Below are 21,063 nucleotides of genomic sequence, written 5' to 3' on the forward strand. Positions count from 1 at the left end.
GAACCTGTTAATTTTCCATCTCAACACTTTTCCTAGAGGTGCATGATTCCAAAAACTATTTCAAGTGCTTAGGTATCTATATAGTTGGGCATAGTCACCTCATGCTTTGAACAAGACATGGTAACCATGTCCCTTAATCTATTGCATATAGCTCATGCATTTGAGACAAGCAGTGAGATCAAGATACTCTACTCTAATAAAGCAATCGGCACAGCCACATTTAATGCATCATATAACTATGTTATGTACAGCGCAATTAAAATCTAATAAACTGAAGTAGGGTTCCTATACTATGTTAAAACAGTAGTGAAACAAGATATGAAAGGTGGTTAAGTAATTTCTGGGGCTGTAATCATTACAAAATACATTAGTGCAAATTAAAAATGATATATTCTGTGAATGCTATATCCCACTAGGGACCTGTGAGAAGGTAGAGCTCCAGTGATAGAAAGTATAGTGAAACAAGCTGTATGAGCTGCCGGTGGTAACATACCAACATAGAAATTTTTCCCACAAGGCTATTATAGCTACCATCATTCATATTTATCTTGTTTCACTATACTTTCTATATTTCTTACTGGACCCCTACTTTATTTAATTGTTTAATTGCACTCTTGTGGTAAAGAATTGATTATGGTCCCAGAAATGTATAATTCAAGTGAGCTCTACCCAAGATCACTCCCAAATCTTACTTTTTGGTCAAAGTAATCATTGATAGTGATTACTCATGGTTTAAATATAAGCAATAGTAGGAGGGGCAAGGGGTGCTGGTCAACCTGATGGGTATAAAATAAAACTATACATGAGGTTAAAGATCTGTATTAAATTATTTTTGTCGATCTTAACTGTATGATGAATACTAAGATTCTAACTAGGATTTTAAGATATCACTGGGGTCACGTTGCTGAGAGTTCAAGCAAGATCTCCGAGACATATTCATAATTGGTGTGCATGAATATAGCTATGCACTACTTTGTAAAACAGAGAGAGCTGGCTATTGAGGAAATGCCATGCCAACTAAGAAGTGTGTTCTTGTACAATGCATACTGTGTATCCAGACTTGCTAAGTAAAGTAACTTTTGCATGCTTTATAAATGTAGTCATCGCAAACTGTTCACAACATCACAATCATGTCACATCCCATATTATAATTATGTATGCATGTGTAGGTAATATAGATTTAGGCATTCCAGCCCGATTTTTAAATTTTGGAAAAATGGGCTTTTTATATGCTCAATAGGTAGAGTATTGATTGCTGATCTCAGAAATATATAGTTTGTTGGGTTGGAATTAGCTACTTTGGCATGCACAGTGCTTAAAAACTGAAAAAAAGTACATTTTTTCTCCATGGCTCCCCATACATTTTAGAGGGGAAAATGGCACAATTGAATCAGGAAGCCATCTAGCAATCTGCATGGACTATCTTGAAACTACAGTTGCTTCTAGCTGCACTTTTGTACATGTAATGAGAGTAACTTCAGGTCTTATTGGATCTCAGTGATCTTTGTATGCTTTGTGGTGAGCAAATATGTTTCACCTACTGCACACTTCTCAATACAATGGTGTATACCCATAGGCAAGTGGCTATCTCAAGTATGTAAAAACATCAAGTTAACAACTTATAAAGGTAAACAACTAAAGTGGTGGTGCCACAATGTTGCAACAATACCTAAGGTGGAGTTGTGGTTTCAATTATGCCATTGTTACGCCGACTTTGAAGTGGTTTATACTTTGAGCTGCCATCAAAAAATTGCTCTGGAGCTGAAAATCGCTAACCCGAGCGAAGTAACTACGCACTTTAAAGTAAGCACCAGTGACTACCTTCCACCCAACAGTACGTTTAAAAGTTTTAAAGTATTCTACATACATTGCATGGCTTGAAAAGATTACAAAACAACACAAAATTTATTTAGCTATATGTAACGCGCACGATAAAACTAAGATTTTCATGATGATCAGCGTGTGTACAAACCCCACAGCGATTTTCATCCTCACTGGAGCTCGGACGACGGAGCAATCCCAAGTTAAACACGAGTTGTTCTTTTGTGCCAGGGTTCTCTATTGGGGAATATACGGAGAATTTATTAATTAAAAAATCTCGGATACTGGAATGCCTAACAGATTGGTGTAAAAATGGTATGCCTGCCTTCCGTCCTCGGATCCTACCCCATCACGGTGTGTTCAGGCATACGATCTATCAAGAGTTCATAATATGAACTCTTGGATCTGTGGTTCAGGGTTTACTGAATTTATGCTATTAGCGCGGGCCCCGGGGACGAGGGTATTTTCTCTTGCTCACGTGCTACTGGTGGTTCAGCCTCGTTCAGTTTTTGGATCCTTCCTCAGATCCTTCAGTATTACGAGCTGTATTGAGGGTGACGAAATCGAGTCTGCGTGGTTTTCTCTTCGTTGTGGATAACACGTGAGTTTTACTTTGTTTTGTATGAATGTGATGGTGCAAAGACCGAAGCTTATGACCCAGGTTTCCTTTTTTTCCCCGAGCTAGATTAGACTGCCCTTACCTACCACCCTCAGCACCGGCTGTCAAGTGCTGGAGGGTAAGGTAGGGGCGGGCGTTTCCGGACAAAGTTTGCACATGCATTAGAAATTTATTAATTTCTCCTCGAGAGAGAAACGGATTCTAAAATGCTTAGTGCCGAATTGTAGCTAATGAACTAGGCTATTAGTGGTATAAATTGTGGATGGTAAAGTATAGGGTGCTAGGAGAAAGAGCAGTTTAAATTTGCACTTTGAGACTTGCCAAATATTTATGTTACTGGGGTTTCCGGACACCACTATAAAGGCGTGCCTGCTGGGAAATGCTGCACTGTATTGAGTGTCATGGACCAGCTGAGACTGATAGCATTCTGTTTGTCTGGTTACTTTGTTGGTGACAGCGATTTTTAAGAAGCAGAACTGCTGCCAGCCTTGCATGCTCGGACCGTGCAAGTATCTTGCGCTTTTGAAGATGCAACATTTGATCTATTGCCTGGAAATCTGTATCAGTCCTTGCCTTAACACTGAAACAGCATGATTAAGTAGTGTGGCCCTGTGGATCTTTACTTGGGGCTTCTTTGGGCTGCTGGTTGTGTTGATTGCACGTGATAGTTAACATGTCGCAGGTAATGAATGGGCTTTGGATTCCAGTTGTACTATCTCTAAATCATATATCCATTCACTGTATAGTGTGACTGATCATTTGTGCTGCCCATGGTCGCTTACATTTACGAATGGTGCCCTCAATCTCCTGTTAACATGTGTAGTGAAAGTTTTTTACACAAAATATTCTAGACACGCAAGCAAATTGTGATGTATCTCGGCAATCCTTAAAGCTATCTATACATAACTTTAGTATTTTATAGTACACAAGTAGGATACTTAGTTACTTAAACCTTAGTTTCTATTCCATCCTTCAGTAGCGGGTTAAAAATGTAAGTGTCTGGAATACCCAGCTACAGTCACTGACAGTTAATCGAAGTGCTGCACGTGATTGCAGATTGTCACCTCTGGAGGGCAGCCGCTCAAACGCATTAAATGCCAAAATTGTCCTTGTCAGGTAAAGGCAAATACACCCCCCATCCTGTAACCCTTTTGCTATAGCTTTGGGGAATTGTATTTCATTTTGGTGGTGACCACGGACTAACCCTGGAATTCATGGAGTAACCTACTTGTTGACCATGTAGTTATATTAGCTAGTTGTACCATATGGTAGCTTAAACTTTTTAGCCATCAGTGGATAAATGGCTGTATGTATGCACTAATGAATGATTAAAGTTATATGGATTTTCTGAAGTTATGAACAGCACTTGGACCCAACAGGTTCAGATAAATGAGGCTGAAGAAATGTGAGTAAAGTCAGCCTTAGGCTGGTTATGGGGCCTTATATATTACAAAAGAAGCGAAGTCCAAACAAAACTGTGGACAGAGACACTATATCTACAGTATTACATCAACTGAAATGGGAACCCTGACTTTCAATTTATACCAAGAATTGAAATGAATGTTTCATTAGAGTGTATGTCTTTTCATACCAAACAGGTTGTGGAGAAGATGTCTCCTTTAAGAATGGCATCTTCTTTGCCCTGTAGTACAGTTTCTAGTACATTTAATTGAAGTAGACATTCCATCCCGATTTTTAAATCTTGGAAAAATGGACTGCAAAAGCAGCTGGTTGTCTCTCCTAATAATTAATCATTTGGCTTTAATACTAGTTTTGTATCTATACTACAAGTGTCTGGTACCATGCAATAAAAACACTTGTAAGGCCTGTGTGGTAGCACTTGTGACCTGGGTCAAGAATTCGAAGTTAAATATTGACTGCAGCTAATAATATTATTATGCTTAACCAGTTAGGGAATAATATTAAAAAATCTAAATAAAAAAGTTTTCATGTATTCGTAGCTCCATAGTGCTTGAACGGTATAATTAACCATTTCTGCAGTGGAAACTTCCTCATGGTAGGGCATCTCTCATTCCTAGTTTGAGTCGAATCTGCCCAGCTATCATTGGAGTATAAGCACCTTCAAAATTCATCTTATTTCAGTTCTTCAAGTTCTTTAAATAGCCATGCAGTCTTTGATGATTCCTGTAGTAAAGGGAAAAAAGTTGAAAGTAATTATCAAGGTCAACCGTAGGCTGGCTTTGGAACTTGCAATTACAAAAAGAAATGATATCCACACAAAAACAGCCAAGCTGTGATAAAAGGTGCAGCCTTAAAAAGCCTGGGGATAAAAGCTGTGAAATCAAAGGTGGCAGCCAACAAATGGCTGCAATGATGTTAATGCTAATAAAATTTAATAATGGCTGTGTGTTGTTAAAATTTATTAGTATTAACATAGTTGCAGCCATTTGTTGGCCGCCACCTTTGATTTCACAACTTTTCACCCAGACTTTTTAAGGCCGCACCTTTTTTCCCAGCTTGGCTGTTTTTGTGTGGTTTATTTTACAAGTAGAAGAAATTTTCAGTTGGCTCAAAGAATAAAAAAGTAGTGAAACAAGGGCATAGCAAAAAAGTAGTGAAGGTTGTCTGTACCTGCAGATATACTAATGGAAATTTAATCCATCTATAAATGATGACTGATTAGGGATTTAATGTCCATTAGTATATCTGCAGGTATATAAAATTATTAAACAGAATTTTCTACAGACTGAGTGAGTGAGTGACTGAGTGAGTAACTGATGCCTTCAGACAAGCGTAACTCAATAATGGCTAAGGCTACAGGCTTGATTTTTTCACTGTTTGACATCACTTCAGCTAGACATGTGCCTTTTGGCATGCCACAGTATGTACAATGCATTCTTCATGGACTTACCTGTGTCCTCCTTTGTGTCCCATTCATCTTTGCTGACAGCAAAAGGCCTAAATTAGGCAGTAGTGCTATATGGCTTCCCTTTGTAATGGAAATCGTCCATATTTTTCACAGTGGCTACTTTGATTGCAGAGGTGCTTTTCGAACAGTTTTTGATTCGTAATACTGTGTGATGGGTTGAACATAGCTGACAACGACCTTCACTTTTCAGATGATACATTGGTTGGTGAACGGTCTTCTCTATTATCTCTTTTGTCTCTCTTTGCCACTTGAGGACCTGAGTTTGGACTTCATTTGAACCTGTCCAAGTGTGAGCTGTCTGGGGACTCTTTCCCTGAATCCCCCGACATCAAATGAGTCACTGGCTTGGGGTTCACCACTTTGGGGTGATGACAATTTCTTTGGGGAGTTTCTTTCTTCCCTCATGGATGAGGTAGCTTAACTCAGGACAAACTTGATGTATTGGATGATCCTCAAGTAGAACTCCATCTTTTATGTAGTTGTCTCAACAGTTGCAAAATCATTCGCTTACTTCGTACTATGCCTTTTTCCATCCTGAAGTCTTTCCTTTGCCAATTCGACCATAACCTTTGCACCTGTCTTGGTTGTATTATGCAGTGCTGCCTTTCTGACTCTTCCTGGTGCCAGGCTTCATTACCTTTTCATTTTGGGGGCTTGGGGATACATGAATCTGTCCTTTCTGCTTTGGCTGCTTTTTTAACAACATCATGAATTAACTTCAGCCCACAGCTTCTCAGCAAGATATGCAAACCACATTAGATGAACGTTTATGTGATAATCTCTTTAATACCTTGTTTAGCATTCGGGATCAGGCTCGTTTGACAGCTCTGGCACATCCCTCTGGCACAAGTAGTGGCTGACTTAATGCTGTACCTGGAGCCTGTCTTGGTTTGCCCATACCTGGCCCAGAATTCATTATTATTATTCATTATTACCTGGCCCAGAATTCAGTATAGTCACGGCTTGTTTGTTGGGTTTGCTGCTGGGTCCCAGCAAATTACTGATCAGCAAGTGATGCTGTGACTTGGCTTCCCTAACTTGCTCAGCTTCTTATGTGTCACTGGTTTTGTGAAGGAAAAGACAGTTGGCATAGCAGTATCTTTTAGCTCTGATTCATGACCCTTTAATACAGAGTTTACATAGTCATCTGCCATAAAGTGATGACTGCGAATGTAGGTATTGGTATCCTCTAATGATGAGATAACCAATAGCAGGCTTTGTAGCCACTATCACAACATGCGTGTAAGTCCGGAAACCAATAATCACAAAATTTTACCTGTTTTGTTAATTCAGTTTTTGAGTGGTACACAATGAAAGCTTGTTCCAGGTGGAGCAAAAACGATTTGGCAACCATCTTTTAAGCTTTTTTGTCAGCATTTATTGTAATGTCCATACCAAAAACTTTTATGTTTGATACAACCCACTACTGATATTGGAGTCGGTAATTTTGTAGCCAATATATCAGTTGGTAAACTCCCATAATTTATAGGTGTGCCTCTAATATCAGGTAGCTAGGCTACTGTTACCAAGAGTATATAATGGGGAGTCCCCATTATATACTCTTGCTGTTACTGATACAACTAAAGATGGAAACTGTTAATATGCATTGCTAACTGAACTGATCTTGTATCAGTTTACTGAATCCTAGTACATACTTGTATATAGCAAATTTGTGTTACTTAATTCACACTACAAGAATGGTGTGTAAAAAATGCCTATTTTGTTGTAGTACTTTCCTTTTTGTAACAGTCTTGTAGGGATATTGGAAACAGTGGAAATTGAAAACTGGAAATGGAAAACTGAAACTGAAAAACTGAAATTGTTCAAAACTTGTGAAATAACTAATAGCACTCACCTCATTACAAAGACCACCTCTATGATAAGACCACCTCTATGATAAGACCACCTTTATGATAAGACAACCTCATTATAGTGACCACTTTAAGTATCAAGTAAGGCTATAACTTCATCTTCTCATTATTTAGTGACCATTTCAAAGCAATTTCAAAAAGCTGTGGTGTATTTCATGAGTTTGTGTACGAGGTCATCTATTGAGATCATATTTATGTCTCATTTTACTTTAGTGTAAGAGGCTAACAAAAAATATGATTTAGTATGATTGAGATGTTAACTCGAAAGTAGCTACACTGTAGTTACACCATATAGCTATAGAGCTAGCTTTTGGGGCCAAACTTTATATAATGGAAGTGGCTTTATTAACAAGGTTAGCTAGCTATATAGCTACTATTTTATGGTCTTGCATAGCCTGATTTTCTTATATTGGGCAGAGCAATGCACAAGATGTCTACTTTTCCAATAAAATAAAATATTGGTAGCTATATACTGTAGCTAGCTAACCTTATTAATACAGCCACTTCATTATACAAACTTTGCCTCCAAAAAGCTAGGTCTAGCTATGTGGTGTAGCTACTTTTGAGTTAACATCTCATTTCATAATTTTGTTAGCCTCATAAGTATTTTGATTAATCAGGTTATACAAAAGTAAAACGAGTCAAAAATATGATCTCGATGGATGACAAATTCATGAAACACACCATAGCTTTTTTGAAATTGCTTTGAAATGGTCACTAAATAATGGGAATATGAAGTTAGCCTTATTAATGTGATCATGAAGTATAAAATATGTGGTCACTATAATGAAGTAGTCTTATCATAAAGGTGGTCTTATCATAGAGGTGGTCTTTGTAAAGAGGTGAGTGCTATTAGCTATTTCACAAGTTTTGAACAGTTTCAGTTTTTCAGTTTTAGTTTTCAGTGTCAGTTTTCAATTTCCAATGGCCCAGTCTTGGAGTACCAAAGACATAATAACTAGACAGATGTTAACAACATTGTGGGGTAAGTCTGAGTGAGTGAAGCTGTATAGAATTGTATTTGTGCATGGTTGAAGATTAGCTGTACATATGCTACAGTATTTTGTGTGTTGACATTTTGTAGGTGGAGAAGAATAAGCAAGATTGTGCAAAGTTGGAAAAGATTGCTAGCAAAGGGTGAGCTATTTTTGACACACTTATTCTTTTGAATCACATTTAAATTAATAGCTAATTGCAACAAACCCATAATGATTGTACATGAAATTCTGTCATTTTAGTAATGGTACTTGGATGATTAATCCATGGAAGCTGTACAGTGTTGGTGGCACTGGTGTCATGGTTTATTTGAGTACCACCACTAGCTATTTTGAGTGTCACTATACCTTGAGCGTCTAGTTGAGGATTAGCATTGTAAACTATTTTTCGCTGTTATAAGATGAATTGGTATTGTTCTTTAGATAAGTGATCTCTCCTGTTCCTGTCATGCTGTTGTCTCATAGCTCTTCTTAATTCTGCTTGTTCTGACGTTTCTTTTATCTGTTACGTCTGTCACGGTCAACAGCACAAAATTTGCATTGGCAACCTGCTTATGTGGGGCTCTCTCAGGCTTGCCCTAATGAAGCAAATTTGGAATCAAGAGTCCAAATTGTTATGCTAGGTATTGAAGTTATGCAAGTTGCAAAATGGGCCAACTGAAAGTGGAGCTACAAGCAGATAAAAAATTGGTTATGTATTGTACTGGCTTGCCCAATTTTGCAACCCTGATGCTTGTAGCATAAGCGACCAATTATCGACGCATATCTATTATCAACAATATTGAAGCATGCATAACGTAAATGGTAATATTACGAGATTAGTAGTATATGGATTATAAACAAAGAGCAAAATACGTGGTTTTCTTTACTGGCAAGTGTTAGAAAGTATTTCTTGTATATTTTCTACTAGTCCTAGATCTTAGATACCCAGTTATTTCGAACAGTTTTGTGGTTTTTCACCAACCACAAAAACCCGTAATGCAATTACAGAACAATAGAACAGCACAACAAAGCCAAACCTGAGCCATTTACCCCCCAAGGATATCCCCACATTATATAGAAATTTTTAGGGAATCCGTGAATTCCACAGAAAGTTAGAGTGGAAAGTTTCTAAACCCATCAATAATAGTTCTATGGAAATGTACTGGGCGGTCGATAATAGATTTATTTCGATGATATTATTCTGATGCCCTTTGTAGCTTGTTGATTATTTCTTTAGACAACAGTTCGTCCTATCAGCATTCAAATGCTCCCCACTACCTTGTGATGATGTTATGACAGCTGTTGATTTACTGCAAACACGTGCTTGGCATGTAGCAGGTTCTGAGGCTGCTGTACATGCCATGCGTGACTTGTTTCATTCTGAGGCTTTGGCCATGAAGGGAGCCAGGTAAATGGCAAGACATCCAGATACAAGGTGGGTATAAGTTGAGTATCCAGCTGGATACAAGGTGAGTATAAGTTGAGTACAAGGTACATAGTATTGTACTCCAGTGAACCACATGAACCAGTCACAATTTTCATGGTAATCATAATGAGTCACCACACGCACATACTTTGCAATTATTAAAAACATACAGTTGTATAGTAAAAAAAAGTGCCAAAGCCAGCACCAGCAGTGTGTATTCTGGTGGAAATGATACATGATACACATACACAGGAAAGGGGTTTAACTGGTATCTGAAAAAAAAATGGTACGTCTGTTCAGTCACCAGCACAGATAGGACTAATTAATTAATTGTTGACTGCATTTTCTATGCCTATCTTAGCATTACCATATCTAAATGGTTACAGTAATCCACGCAAAAATAGCCAAGCTGTGAAAAATGGTGCGGCCTTAAAAAGCCTGAGTGAAATAAGTAAAGGTGGCTACTGAGAAATGGCTGCAATGATGTGAATGCTAATAAATTTTAATAATGGCTGCATACATCATTAAAATTAACATCATTGCAGGCTGCTACCTTTGATTTCACAACTTTTTTCACCCAGGCTTTTTTAGGCTGAACCATTTTTCATGGCTTGGCTGTTTTTTGTTTTTTTTGTGTGAATTTCAATTCTTTTTGTTATTGTTATTGTTACTAGGACCGGGTCACATACAACCAAGTACATACACCAACATGACAACCTACCCATAGGGCATGTATAAACAATGCCATAGCCAGCACTCAGAGCAGTGGGTGTGCCAGCAGAAATGATACGTGCGCCAACACAGGAAAGAATTTAACTGACGGCAGAAAATCTCAATACTAAAATGTAGCTTACACAAAAAACGAGCGAACTATAGTGGCATTAAGGGGGGTGATTTGTTTATATAAAGGAGACTCAATCAAAAAGTAAGGCCACTATGCACGACAAGGTGGTGAAGGCCAGCACAATATGATCCCAATATGGCACAGACTAAAGGCAAGTGCCAGTACATCAGTGGTGTGGCTGATATGTACACACTATGTGCATGCACAACATTCTGAGCCATAGATGACATACTGGAGATACACATTACAGCAGTAGTGTGTGCAGCATTGTATCACTGGCAACACTGATGGTGGAAAATCATTTTATTAGCAAGCCAGGTGAAGGATAAAGCTGTCCTGCAGCAACTTAGGACTCACTGTGCCGCCTGGAAACACTTTTAAAACAAAGAGACACCAGTCATGAACGATCACAATAAAGTTTGTTGTAACTAGAGGCCACTGGTATGTTCCAGCAGTGTTGCATTGGCACAGTGATCACAGTCTATAATATTATGCATACATATTACACAACATACAGTAGATAGCTACACATTATTGTATATGCAACAATTCATCTTATAGATCACAGACCATTGGCAACCACAGAAAATAATTCCAGCTAGCAAGCCAGGTGAAGTACAAAGCACAGTAAAAATGTACAAAATATTGAATCAGTGGTCTGGCATTGGCACTAGTTGGCATAGTGATCACAGTCTATAATATTATTATTATTCTATTTATTACTGTGCAGCAATCAAAAGATTATAACGCACAGGTGTGATCATAAAAGTCACTTAAGGTATTGCAAAACTCATTAGGGGTAGAGGAATTAATTACATCAGCACGGAGTTGGTTCCATAATTTGATGGTTGATGGGAAAAAGGAAAATTTGTATGCATCAATTAGAGTCATTGGTTATTATGCATACACAACATACAGGAGATAGTTACACATTGTTGTATACAGTGCAGCAATGCATCTTATTGATTGCAGATTATTGGCAACACTAAAGGTGGAAAAAATCCCAGGTAGTAAGCCAGATGAAGAATGAAGATGTACAATAAAAGTAAAACATTGAAACATACTCTTTACCTTGTTGTTCATGAACACATCAGCTGGTATCCAAGAACAACCAACATCTGGAGCACTCAAAATACAGTTACAAACAATAAAACATACTTGTAATCTGGTTGTTTACATGTAAAGTGGCCTCTGGCTCTCCTGCAATCATTTGTGGACATTGGCCAATCTTCTCCTTTGCGAATTCGGAGATTAAAGCATGGGTGTGGTACTGGGCATTATATAAAATTACACGTACGTTAAAGTCATCGGTACGAATAGGCATAGTTATTATATGGCTGTGCCTTTGTTCACAGGCGAGTCTATCCCCGGTTAGTTTATATCTCTAGGCCTCATAGTTTTCTCAAACATTTATTTATTATTTATGACATAATTTTAACCGTATTTCGTATTATTCTTAGTACTTGGTTGTATAACTACTTTACAGTGCAGGGCCGGAGCCCAGAGATTTTCAGTGGTCAGGCCATTCATGGACTACAATGGAGGTCATAGTCATGCACACTACATTTTATTGATTTGAAATTTAAATCACATTATCTACTGTAATGTATTTTGTGTGTGCTAGCTACAGCATGTATTAACATGCTAAGCTAAGGAAGTCTGGGGACATGCTCCCTGGAAAAATTTTTGAAAATAAATGTTCTGAAATGGCATCTGGAAGCTATTTTACATACACGGTCTCTTTCTGTTTTTTACACCAAGAATATATCCAGGTAATTTTGTGCTACTGTATACCAATTAATTCAATTTAATATATAGCTAGTAGCTAATTTTACTTTCATGATACAAAGTGAGTTAGTTCTTTTGAGATACAGAAGCAATTTTGATTGTAATTGTTAATACATAACATGCATTATCTATTAGCCTATTGTGCAATTCTTTGCAGATGGTTCATTAGAAAGTAATTTGAAAACAAGTAAAATGGATATAATGGCTTAGATCAACCAGTGTAATAAGAGTATTGATATTGTATACCGAATTCTCTAACTATCACCATGACTGTTCTATTAGAGTATAATGCGATGACTGCTCTATTAGAGTATCTCGATCTTTTTGCAAATTCAAGTGGCTGAAAAGTGGTCCGGCCAATGCCGGACCGGCCGGACCGTGGGCTCCGGCCTTGCAGTGACCAGTACTGTACTTGATGAGGCCCCAAAACCAGACTTTTGGGTTTTGTTACTCGCATTTCTTCTTTTGTATAAAGACACAGTGATGATTATTAAAGGCGGACTTATAAATGTATGCTTTACTTCAATATTGGTAATATTATTGCAATACTCTAATAGAGTACACATTTTCTGAGAGCTTCTATCTTGCAATTACAAAAAGAAGTGATATCTGCACACCATAGTTAAAATTTATTAGCATTGACATCGTTACAACCATTTCTTGCTGCCACTTTTGATTTCACAACTTTTTTACCCAGGCTTTTTAAGGCCGCACCTTTTTTCACAGCTTGGTTGTTTTTGTACAGATATAGAATGTTCTAGAACAACCTGGTACTTCTATTGGTAGATCTATGAAATTATAAATGTTTATTTATAAGCAGATTTAAACTAGAATTTTCATTTATAAAGCAGAAATTAAGTCAGCTAAGATAGCAGTGGTTTAGAGTACAGGTGTTAGGTATGGAGGTCCCGGTTTGAACCTTGGTAAACTTTTTTGACATATATTTTGGTACACCTTTTTTACCCAGTGGTGACTACTCTATTAAAGTATCGATCCCACGATTTTATACTTGTTTGGTTTTTGCATTAGCATTTTGTAGCTGTAACTCTATTGCTTTTCAAGCCATCAAAAGGCACTGCTAGCCTATGTGCACACCAATTTTCAAGTTATTCCCATACTCGGTTTACCTGTAGCAATGACAGAAGTTTGCCCCTGTAGCCCCCCCCATGAACAAAGAAATTAAATTGAAACTTTGAATGCCCATATCTTAATGCTAATTTGATAAAATTTGCTTTGTGGCCTACCTTACCTGGCAGACATATGCTTTGGAGAAGGGGCCATGGGCTATGCATGTGTGAAAATGCTGTTTTCTTTCTTCCTGTCAATATACTCATGGTGTGGTGTGCCAGGCACGACACTACTGTGTGTATTGATCCCAGTGTGGTGCATGGACTTTCTTGGCTACATGGCACACTACCGCGTGTCTTGATACAAAGAAAAAAAACAAGGCTCTTACAATTATTCAATAAGTGCTTGGCTGAGCAGATTAACTGCGTAGTCTTATTACTTAGAAACAATTGTAACATCGTAACTTTAGAATACAATATGTTATTGACTTCAAACAAAAGCCAAGTTGTTTCTTGGAGTAAGATCTTCAAATCTTTGTTGTAGGTTTTAACAATTTAATTAATGTTGAAGGGAGATAAAGACAAAAGTTACAATTTTGAGTAGAAAAATGGCTGTAAAATTATTGAAGTAACCTATGATCTACTGCTATGTACCATGTTTCATGCTTTCATCATAAAAGGCACAATTGTTTCACAAATCTGCACCATTGATAGCTACAATATATGCTTAAGAAATAACTTGTAACCACTTTGTGGTCTAAGTTGTTTATGAATTATTTGATTTGTACTAGTAATAGCATGGGTAGCAGTGAAATTTGGGATAAATACCACTCTTGTTGTATTGGAAATTTACCATTTCCAATACAACAAGAGTGGTATTTATCCCAAATTTCACTGCTACCCATGCTATTCCCAGTTAATACCATACTCGCTGCATATACACATGCTGTGCATTAGTGTTGCCATGTATACAATTTGCCACTATGTACTAAACACGCGTCAACACTAATTGGCGCTACATTGTTAACATAAATTCTAGCCAACGAAATTGCAATTACAACTTTTTCACTGTTACCAGTGAAATACGGGATAAATTTCACTGCTACTATTGAGACTTTTGTATGGGCAGTGAAACAGGTATGGTATTATTTCAAAAATTTTACTTATAATTATTTGAAATCATTACATTTTTCAGTTAACATCTGTTGTGTATTTTATTCAGGATGTGTTTCAAGATGAATTTTGTCATTGTCTGGTTGCTAGTGCTCACATACCACTTAACACAAACATTTGTAAGCCAGGAGAATGAGACAATAGTAATCATTGATCAGAGAGGTCTTAGTTCATTAACATGTTGTACAGGTTATCAAGGATGCCATTGCTCTAATCTTTCTCTTGCTCTTGAGAACATAAAGAATGATACTGAGATTAAATTAATGTCTGATATATCCTTAGAGTATGTTACACAATTTGGGAACATATCAAATGTTACACTAACAGGTCATAATCACACTGTTCGGTGTAATTATCAAGGTGGTTTAGTGGGTGAGAATATCATCAATATTGTAATACAAGGTGTCACTTGGGATAAGTGCAATGGAATTGTAGTTTACGATTTTACTAATGCTTACATAATCAATTCTGTGTTTCAGCATTCAGTAAATAATGTTTCTACTCTTGTGTTGGTAGGTCATGCTTCAATTCTTATTAGTGATAGTGTATTCTTATATAATGATGTGGGTGTTTACACCTTTGCACGGTTTATTAAATTTTACAATTCTCATTTCTATGGTACAACATTAACTATTGATACCGAGAACAGTGAACTAGATGCTGCATATGTTACTGTAACTGGTAGTGACTTTAATGGAAATTCCAGTATTTTATGTAGAGGAACATTGTCTGCTTTTTTGCTTCAGTTAAACATTAATTTGTCAAAATTTTCAAACAATTCTGATTCTGCTGTAGTACTTTATAAATGTCACTTATTTTTACTAGACAGAGTCACCTTTTATAACAACCGTGCTATTGTAGATAAAACGGATTACATATGTGCATGTGGTGGAGGAGCTATTTGCTCTTGTGATAGTATAGTGGACATAAATGGATCAGTTTATTTCTTAAGTAATACAGCTCAATCTGGAGGTGCTGTTTGTCTTAAAAACTCCAACATGACTGCTTGCAATGGATTTTTAACATTCCATGACAACATTGCCAATGACAAAGGTGGAGCAATTACTGTGTACACTTCAACCATTCATATTAACTACACTGTACCATTGGAATTTGTAAACAACAACGCATCATTTGGAGGGGCAGTTTATTTAGAAGTTGACAAAGAGCCACATAATTATGAGAGTATTATTTTATATTATTATGAGCTACTAATTAATTCAAACCATTCTAGAAATAGTGCTGCAGATGGCGGTGGTAATTTAGCTTATTTCAATTATGAGTTTGGTGATGATTGTGTTCCTAATAAATCCTTCAAGCAAAAAAAGTTATTTTCCTCTTCACCTTGCAGTAAAACCATCTTTGATGCAGTAGTGAAAGTAAATATATCTAACCAATCAAGTGGTTTTGTTGCATATTGGCTAAATGATTTGCAATTCAGTGCTATTGTTTTAGACTATTTTAACAATTTTGTAGGCCCATTGACTATTTTTATTTCTAATGATTTGGACAGTTGTAATCAGTACTACTATGGTGATGATTATATTATAAATGAATGTAGTAGTTTAGAAACTGAGCCAGACTATACCTATACTGTTGATAGTATTCACAATGATGTGGCGTTACTTTCAAATAATAGTATAGCATGTAGCTGTCTCAATATGGACGATAAAAGTACAATTACAGTTAATGTGGATTTCAGAGATGTGCCATTTATTGTAGCTGTGCAGTGGGTGGGGAAACCAACAACTTGCAATGACATAGCACATCTTTATAACAAGGATGCTGACAACTGTGAATCACTTTCCTGTGACATTTTGCTGTCTCGTAGCCTTTCATTGCCACCAGGTTTTAAATGCCTGGAAGGTACATTAGTAGCTACACCAGGTTACTGGTATGATAATGGTCTGCATTATTATGTGATATCCTGTCCTGCTAATTACTGTAATTTTAAGCACTGGAGTTATGAAATACTTCCTCATCCTTTTCCTGATCGCGATCTTCAATGTAAAGGTAATTGGAAAGGGTTTTCTTGTGGGGAATGTAGCCATTTTATAAAGTATGACTCAACAGATTGCATTTCAATAGATGACTGCGAAGTGTCTTCATTATTTCTCAGTTTGATTGTACTGTTTGTATTTTCATTCTTCTACTGGTGTCTAGTAATAGCTTTTATTTTTGTCTTATTACATTTTAACTTCAATATTAGTGCAGGATATGCTTTTGGTATCATCTTCTATTACAGTGTATTGGAACAGTGTGTTAGTGTACTCAATGACGTAGTACAGGCTAGGAAATGTGCTATCTATGAAGATTATTACTTCTATGTTTGTGATTTAAAACCAGTTTACATTTCTGAAATTCTCCCTTTCTTCTCCAGCATTGGCAACCTGAAGCCACCATTTATGCAGTACTTGAAATTGTGCTTGGGCAGAACTGATGTGATTGATCACAAGTTCCTGGTATACATCCATCCCTTGATTGTGTTCAGTATAGTAGTCACCATCTTTCTATCAGCTAGAAGGTTTGTATTTGTAGCTCGATTTTTTGGAAGATACATTAATAGCAAATCCATTAGCTTGCTTATACTTCTCTCTTATAGTTCTGTTTCATACACATCAGTACAATTGTTAAGACCATTAGCATATTTCAAACACAATTTTAACAGTCATGTTGAATCAACTGGTTGGAAATCATACTGGTCACCACATATCACATATTTTCATGGTCATCATGCAGGTTATGCAGCCACAGCAATATTATGTGAAGTAATAATTGGATTTGGTTTTCCTTTCTTGTTACTATTCCAACGATACTTGACTCGTCACCACAACATCAACTTTATAAGTATCAGGCCAATAATAGATCAACTACAAGCATGTTACAGAAATGAGTGTTACTGGTTTTCTGCGTACTATCTGATATGTCGACAAGTGATCTATGGTGTGGATATTGTATGTGACGTTTTGCTTGGGTATTGGATGCTTAATGAGGAATACATTTTTGCTAAATTTATTGTGTTACTGATTGTGTGCAGCATTATTATGGTGATTCACATACGATTTCAGCCATACAGACTACAGAGCTTGAATGTATTGGATGAAGTAATTTTGCTGGCATTACTTCTTCTCCTGTTTAGTAGCTTGGATGGCAATAGTTGGCAAATTTCTCCAACATTTTGGATCCTTCCACTTGTTCTGTTTATTAACTATTTGACTTATTCTACAAAGATACAACATGTGGTGGTCCTTATCAGTGTGTGTGGACTAATTCTTGTGTTGAATTTGATAGTATTATTACCGGCTGGACTTCCTCTTCAGATATATGAACAACGATTGAAAATAGGAGTTGCTTATATCCTATATCTATCAGTGTTGGTGTGCTTTCTTGTAGGATACATCCTTTATATGATGACAATTGTGATGAAAAAAATTTGTAAGCCACGCAATCCAGAAACTCCATTGTTAGCTGATAACATTCAGAATGACAGTGATGAAGATGACAGTGATTAACAGGTAAATAGAAGTGTCAACCTTATCTGTGTGAAGTATTAATTTTGTAGGAGGCACACTTCAAAAAAAATGTAGACACACATTTTAGTGGGCTAGGTTGGCAATGGCAATCCAATATTTAGACCCAAAGACACCTTTTAAGGCCTTTTCATGCTCAATGGTTTTTCATGCTCAATGCTTTTTAATGCTCAAGCATATATTCATCAAAAGTAAATTAGAAAAGAATTTTCCTCACAGCTTGCTTTCAAGTGTATTATATGTAAGTAGTGGAAAGTACTTTTAATTGTGTGGTAAGGAAAGGAAATGGTGTTGTACAGTGTCCTCTTAGGTTTCTGCTTGTATATACTATGGAGGTACATGTGCACAACTGTAAGGCAAAAACGTATTCTTGCTAGACAATTGCAATACGATAATATAATGAGAATCATTTGTGGAAGAAAAAGTTCATGAATTTTCCAATTTAGTTAATATTTTCTTTCATATTTTCCATCTATCGGAAAAAAAACTTTTTGAAATTCCCCCTGAAAAACTTTTGAATCTTCTCATTCCTTTAGTGAGACTAGCTACTTGCACAGAATCTCCAACCCTCTTGCACAATTTCATGCCTTAGTATTCACATGGCAAGTGGGGATGGTTTTTAGCAGTGTTTGAATCATGTAACAATCTTGTGGGCACGAGTATGATCAAAGCTGGTTTTGATGTTTTGGCATCATGCTAAACTGCTACACACGATGCTAGCATTGGCAGAGAAGACGGTTGGGGTATGCAAAGGTTATCAACTGTGTAGCAATATTGTAGCTTTACTACTCCACCCTATCTCATGTGCCAATTTTGTTGTTGCATGAGTGCCACTGCTACACTGATTTGCATTGGTCCACACAGAAAGTATTTATGAACAGGCCTGTGAATAACAGGGCATGTGGACACAAACTACATCTCATCACATATCACATTGTATCTCATTACCAGAATGAAATATCTGTATTCTGTAACCTGCCTTATAAAGCCAATTAATTATTTAATAAGCACTGAAAATAGCATGGCAATACCAACTTGCCATAAAAGTTATGGGTGAGGCAGTGTTATTTGTATAGTTTGTGCTGTAGTAGCATATAAAATTAAGTAGCATATGATATTGCACGGATTGTGGAAAAACAATTATTAGCAAATTACTGTATAATTATATAATTTTCTTGGTACATTCATTAACATGTATGTATAAATTGAAGGATTATGTATACATGTGGAATAATCTCTTAAAATATTAGTTTGTAGTTGATGTTAAATTCTGAATGCGTGCATGCATATATTGTTTATAGAGCTTCTCATTTTTTAGTTGTTTAGATTATTATGAAATGGATTTTGCTGCTGGACACAAGTGTTCTATCAGTATATGTAGTTATGTACATAATAGAAAATGTATCCTTTGTTTTAACACTGTTTTGCACCTGACTGTAGCCTTTGTAGCAATTGTCATTAAATTGTTATAAACTAGTTATGTATGTTATATGCATATGTTTTTGTACCTCTATAACTGTTTCACAGTTGTAGAACATTGTGTTTTTGAACAATATGGCTATTATGACATATCACAATGTTCACAGAGATAAAGAGTATAAGTAGGATATATATCTCCTACTCTTGGTTGGGTTTACCTAGGTAACACAATATGCGTCCAGGTGTAAAATCTTAAACTTTAGGTTTACTAGCTACTTCCCTTTGACACACCATGCAAAGTACAGTAAACTGTTGTGAAGTGTGTGCATGGTAAACAAAGCTTTGTATACAGCCTTGTACTCTAGCTGGTTGTGTAAGCTTTACAGTCCATAACTTTCAAATCACAAACATGTTACCTAATTAATTGCTCCAAGTGGGATGGTAATTTCATAATAGTTTTTATTACAGATCTTTATGATGAATTGGATTAATTGTACTTTACTTCTACCCCTAGTGCACGGGCAGTCCGATAGTCAAAGGAAAAAAAATACAGAGTAGCTACCAAAACCCAGAAACAGTGGGATTCGACTTCCAATCAAAATGTATATTTATGAGGTGTCAATAAACAGAGTACATCTTGCAACACTGCTAGGTATAGCCAGTGTTAGAGACAGCCATTCCCTTTTTTGCATTATATGCAGTAATTAATATTGTTCTGTTCTGCAATAGTCACTATATATGACTATTGTGCAAATTATGGTACAGCCATCTGCTAGTTGTTATAAGTGAACAGCAATAGGTCCACAACTGGGCCTTGTATATATAAAAGCAAAATGTAAATAGACTTTGACAAAAAGCATTACACTCAATTACTTGCAGAAATGATCATAATACATACAAAAATTAATTAATTAATAGGCCAAGGCCCTCTAAAGAATACTCATAATCAAGTCTGTACACAAAGATAATTATGCTGTTTTACAAATAAAAATGAAAATAACTCCCCAGAAGCACATGCATGCATCCTTGGAATGTCTCAGTACCATTGTCTACTAGCTTTAAGGCTAATAAACTGTATTAGTTTCTCATCACTGCTTGCATCATTTTTCTTGCTGCATCAAGGATTGTTTGTACTTCTGGTGGCTGAGTGCAGCCATCCATAGCCCTTTTAAAGTGGTATAAATCAAAACTTGGTTTAGCTAATCATTTAGCCCAATCTAACATCATAATATGTTGTGAAGTATACAAATTTTCTACCAAGTCTGTTTATTATTTTTGTCAACAGGTTAACATTTAATAGTTATACCATGGCCAAGAGGGATTTGCCTGATATATATGCCCAAGCCCGAGGGCCGCAGGCCCAAGGGCGCGGGCATATATATCAGGCAAATCCAGAGTGGCCATGGTATAAGTAATATATACCACTCTGGCATGCTCACCTAATAGGTGAAGGAAGACAAACCTGCATTCACCACATTACTTTTATACAGAGGTTTGCAAAAATCAATTGTGGGTTTAAATTGTGGGCACAAAAAAGAAATGATTGTGGGTTTCACTGGTTGTAGTGATACCATTTTAAACCAAATAATCACTTTGTGGATGAATAAAGTTACCTAAGGTGCTAAAATAAACACTTAG

General features: G+C 36.6%; 1 protein-coding gene across 1 annotated transcript; it reads left to right on the forward strand.

Annotated features, from left to right (window-relative positions):
* The first annotated feature begins 1,675 nt into the window (after positions 1–1,675).
* Positions 1,676–19,582, forward strand: LOC136237146 (uncharacterized). The gene is made up of 4 exons (XM_066027451.1): positions 1,676–1,803; positions 8,286–8,338; positions 14,526–17,991; positions 19,325–19,582. The coding sequence occupies exon 3, from the start codon at positions 14,527–14,529 to the stop codon at positions 17,986–17,988; it is 3,462 nt and encodes a 1,153-aa protein (XP_065883523.1). The 5' UTR covers positions 1,676–1,803; positions 8,286–8,338; position 14,526; the 3' UTR covers positions 17,989–17,991; positions 19,325–19,582.
* The last annotated feature ends 1,481 nt before the right edge of the window (positions 19,583–21,063 follow it).

The sequence above is a fragment of the Dysidea avara genome, chromosome 10, assembly GCF_963678975.1.
Source record: "Dysidea avara chromosome 10, odDysAvar1.4, whole genome shotgun sequence".
In the NCBI taxonomy this organism is placed as follows: Eukaryota; Metazoa; Porifera; class Demospongiae; order Dictyoceratida; family Dysideidae; genus Dysidea; species Dysidea avara.

Excerpts from the sequence above, each read along its gene's own strand:
- LOC136237146 (XM_066027451.1), top strand. The coding sequence starts at position 14,527 with ATGTGTTTCAAGATGAATTTTGTCATTGTCTGGTTGCTAGTGCTCACA.